Source organism: Oncorhynchus mykiss, chromosome 20 (assembly GCF_057628025.1).
Source record: "Oncorhynchus mykiss isolate SJ-2025 chromosome 20, ASM5762802v1, whole genome shotgun sequence".
Lineage (NCBI taxonomy): Eukaryota > Metazoa > Chordata > Actinopteri > Salmoniformes > Salmonidae > Oncorhynchus > Oncorhynchus mykiss.
This window is the reverse complement of record NC_143041.1, coordinates 29223182-29227446: the sequence shown is the minus strand read 5'-3', so window position 1 is coordinate 29227446 and position 4265 is coordinate 29223182. Positions and strand designations below refer to the sequence as shown.

Below are 4265 nucleotides of genomic sequence, written 5' to 3'. Positions count from 1 at the left end.
TCTTGTGTACAGACCGTTGCGACATCTGCTGAAACATGAAGTGATGGTGGCGGATGAATGGCACGACAACGGGCCTCAGGATCTCGTCACGGTATCTCTGTGCATTCGATAACATGCAATTGTGTTTGTTGTCCGTAACTTATGCCTGCCCATACCATAACCCCACCGCCACCATGGGGCACTCTGTTCACAACGTTGACATCAGCAAAACGTCTCGCCCACACGACGCCATACACATGGTCTGCGGTTGTGAGGCCGGTTGGACCTACTGGAGATGGCTTATGGTAGAGAAATGAACATTAAATTATCTGGCAACACCTCTGGTGGACATTCCTGCAGTCACCATGCCAATTGCACTCTCCCTCAAAACATGAGACATCTGTGGCATTGTGTTGTGTGACAAAATGGCACATTTTAGAGTGGCCTTTTATTGTCCCCAGAACAAGGTGCACCAGTGTAATAATCATGCTGTTTCATCAGCTTCTAGATATGCCACACCTGTCAGGGGGATGAATTCTCTTGGCAAAGGAGAAACACTCACTAACAGGAATGTAAACAAATTTGTGCACACATTGAGATAAATAATCATTTTGTGTGTATGGAACATTTCTGGAATCTTTTATTTCAGCGCATGAAACATGGGACCACCACTACACATGCTGCATTTATATTTTTGTTCAGTGTGTAAAGAACCGTTAAAAAGGGCTTCTATATAGCACCAAAAAAGGGTTCCACCATGGTTACAACCCTTTTGGGGGCTATATAGAACCCTTTTTTATGGTTCTTTACAGAACATTTATAAATAACCTCTATCAATCTCAAAGGTTTTTTGTAGAGCCATAAATTTTTTTAAATGTATTATTGTTTAATAGCCATCTTATATTGTTAAAATTCCACAGGTTTTTATTATGTTTATTAACCAGTTCAATCAGGTGTGCTCTGGAGCAGCTTTGGGTCCCCGAGGAGACTTAGTCAACCTTTTTCAAAATGACAATAGGCCATCCAAGAGTCTTTCACAAGATACCATCACTGGCCATAGTCATATATACCACGAAATAGCACAACACAACAGATAAGACCAACTGGAATGGCACTCACGGGCTGTACAGAAAGAGATGTGCACACACCATGTCCCAAAATAAAACCTAAATGAGCCACCGCCCCTACATTTTAATGATCACTAAAATAACCATTTTTTGAACTGCAAAGAACCATTTGAAGGCCTCAAAGGGTTCTGTGGGTCAGTATGGTTCCACATAGAACCACCACCTTTCCCAAAGAACCCTTGAGGAACCCTCACTTTTTGGTGTGTAGGCATAGGCTAAACAGTACCGCCTTCAAAGTCTACAGATGAGGACATGGGGACGATTCATTCACGTTGTTGCACGAAAGCACTGAATGGCAAAGGGACATAAAGCCTGTACTGGTAGGCTACGGAAAACGGAATTATCTTACCTTGAGCTGTTGTGTAGTGGATAAACAGGGAAAACAATAAAATCCATGAGGCGCGCCACCTCAGTCCAGGCGAAACTCCAGCCATTGTCCACAGCCGGGCTAAATAAACAGCGTGTGTCCGGCACGCTGAATAGATGTTGTGCCGCTGACCAAGTCGTCCCGGAGTTATCGTGTCTGTGTTGAGTTGTCTGTGTGGATCTTGCAACTGTCCGCTCTGTGAACGTTGTTGTCGCTGAAACCGGGCAATCTCCGGGTCTCAGGGCGCTCAAGCGAGACCGCGCGATCAAACAATCGCCAACTGCTCAGAAGGAACGGTATGTGGAGCAGATCAATTGAAAGTTTGTACAGTCACACACAGGACTGAAATAATATGAGTAAATTCCAACTAACATAAACCCATTAATGCAATTATCGATAGGCTTATGCAATACCGCGGTCAATAAAAGGAGTATGTGTCCTTTAAACTGTAACCTTTTGGATAAAAATAGGAGCAGAGTCCATGTTGACTGTAGGATACAGAGCTATTGTGTTTTAACTCAATTGTAGCAGACACTAGCAATCGTGGCTTTCAGTCTGTATTGCAAGGAGGCAGACCTATTTTTTAAAAAAATTTAGGCTACGAATGGCAACAAAACAGCCTGACCCTTTCTGGGTTCCTTTGATAAAAATCCGTTTCAGATTGCCGAGCAAAGTTCAATGATAAACCATTCAATTCTCACAGCACCTGCATCGGGAGCAAGTATACATCATAAAATACCAATATAGACAACTATTTCAACAGCAATACTTGTCCCGTTTCCATAAAAATTGTTCATAAAGTGTATCCTCTTCTGGTGATGGTCAGGATGGATGATTATCTCTGGTCGTAGCTATTGAAGAAGGGAGAGTGCTGGAGAGATGAGTTTAGCTCCCTGAATCCGTTATGTGCTTGAGCAATACCAGCCCGGAATGAGTCGCAAAAGTTTCCAAAGACGATTCCCGCGTCAGGTCCGGGAATTCCCTTGGTGAAAACGAATCTATTCACTCAGTGGTAGTGGTACATTTCGTGGGAAGTATAGGGAAAAGGGGAGTGGGAGAGAAATGTTAAATAATAACGCTATCATCGATGTCTTCGGAGGCGGAGGAGCACGGTTTGTCTGTGTGCTTTGAAGGCAGCGTCCACAGTTCCTTTTGCGAATCATAAAACTGTCTATCGGTCTCGGTCGGTCTGCATCTAGCATGCGCGTGTATGGGAGGGTAGCAGGTTGCCACCACGCGGCAGAGCGCAATAAAGCATCCATTACCAAGCGATAGAGAACAGCCCATGACCGACATGCACAGATGTAAAGTCCACTTTCAGAAACACATATACGTACCTGGTTGATGAATAAATAATTGAAATTTTATTTGATACAATAAATAAGTGACACTCCTGTTTTCTGCTAGGCTACAATAATAGGTTGAATAAGTTACCCACTGTGCAAAAACTGGTTGAATCAACGTTGTTTCAAAAAAAGTGTGATGTTGAATCAACGTAAAAAAATATTGGATTTGCAAAAAGTCATCATGTAAGAGCATTTCTTATATTTTGCACCCAACGTTTAACCTCAATGAAATGTTTTGTAGATTTAATGTTGAATCCATGTTAGTTGACAACCAGTAGCGGTGCATGGGTCAAATCATTGGGGAAGTCAAGCCAGAAAAAAAATACCATCAAAAGTTAGGACACACCTACTCATTCCAGGTGTAACGGATGTGAAACGGCTAGCTTAGTTAGCGTGGGCGCTAAATAGCGTTTCAATCAGTGACGTCACTTGCTCTGAGACCTTGAAGTAGTAGTTCCCCTTGCTCTGCAAGGGCCGCGGCTTTTGTGGAGCGATGGGTAACGACGCTTCGTAGGCGTCAGTTGTTGATGTGTGCAGAAGGTCCCTGGTTCGCGCCCGGGTATGGGCGAGGGGACGGTTTAAATTTGTACTGTTACACAGGGTTTTTCTTTATTTTCACTATTTTCTACATTGTAGAATATAGTGAAGACATCAAAAATATGAAAGAACACAAGTGGAATCATGTAGTAACCAAAAAAGTGTTAATCAAATCAAAATATATTTACATTTGAGATTCTTCAAAGTAGCCACCCTTTGCCTTGATGACAGCTTTGCACACTCTTGGCATTCTCTCAACCAGCTTCATGAGGCAGTCACCTGGAATGCATTTCAATTAATAGGTGTGCCTTGTTAAAAGTTAATTTGTAGAATTTCTTTCCTTCTAAAAGCGTTTCAGCCAATCAGTTGTGTTGTGACAAGGTAGGGGGGTATACAGAAGATAGACCTATTTGATAAAATACCAAGTCCATATTATGGCAAGAACAGCTCAAATAAGCAAAGAGAAACAACAGTCCATCATTACTTTAAGACATGAAGGTCAGTCAATCTGAAAAATGTCTAAAACTTTGAAAGTTTCTTCAAGTGCAGTCACAAAAACCATCAAGCGCTATGATGAAACTAGATCTCATGAGGACCGCCACAGGAAAGGAAGACGCAGTTACCTCTGCTGCAGAGGATAACTTAATTAGAGTTAACTGCACCTCAGCAATTGCAGCACAAATAAATGCTTCAAGGGGGTTCAAGTAACAGACACATCTCAACATGAACTGTTCAGAGGAGACTGCATGAATCAGGTCTTCATGGTCGAATTGCTTCAAAGAAACCACTACTAAAGGACACCGATAAGAAGAAGAGACTTGCTTGGGCGAAGAAACAAGAGCAATGGACATTAGACCGGTGAAAATCTATGCTTTGGTCTGATGAGTCTGTCCTTAGGTCCTTTGGTCT

At 42.4% G+C, this 4265-nt stretch overlaps 1 protein-coding gene across 3 annotated transcripts in view; it reads right to left on the bottom strand.

Moving 5' to 3' along the window:
- Nucleotides 1–2642, bottom strand: part of LOC149974555 (protein sidekick-2-like) — a 461666-nt gene extending 459024 nt beyond the window's left edge. For all 3 annotated transcript variants that reach the window (XM_090212862.1, XM_090212863.1, XM_090212865.1), the window contains exon 1: nt 1456–2642. In XM_090212862.1, the coding sequence (XP_090068988.1) occupies nt 1456–1540 (85 nt within the window). In that variant the 5' untranslated portion in view covers nt 1541–2642. The remainder of the gene's footprint in view (nt 1–1455) is intronic.
- Nucleotides 2643–4265: the final 1623 nt, after the last annotated feature.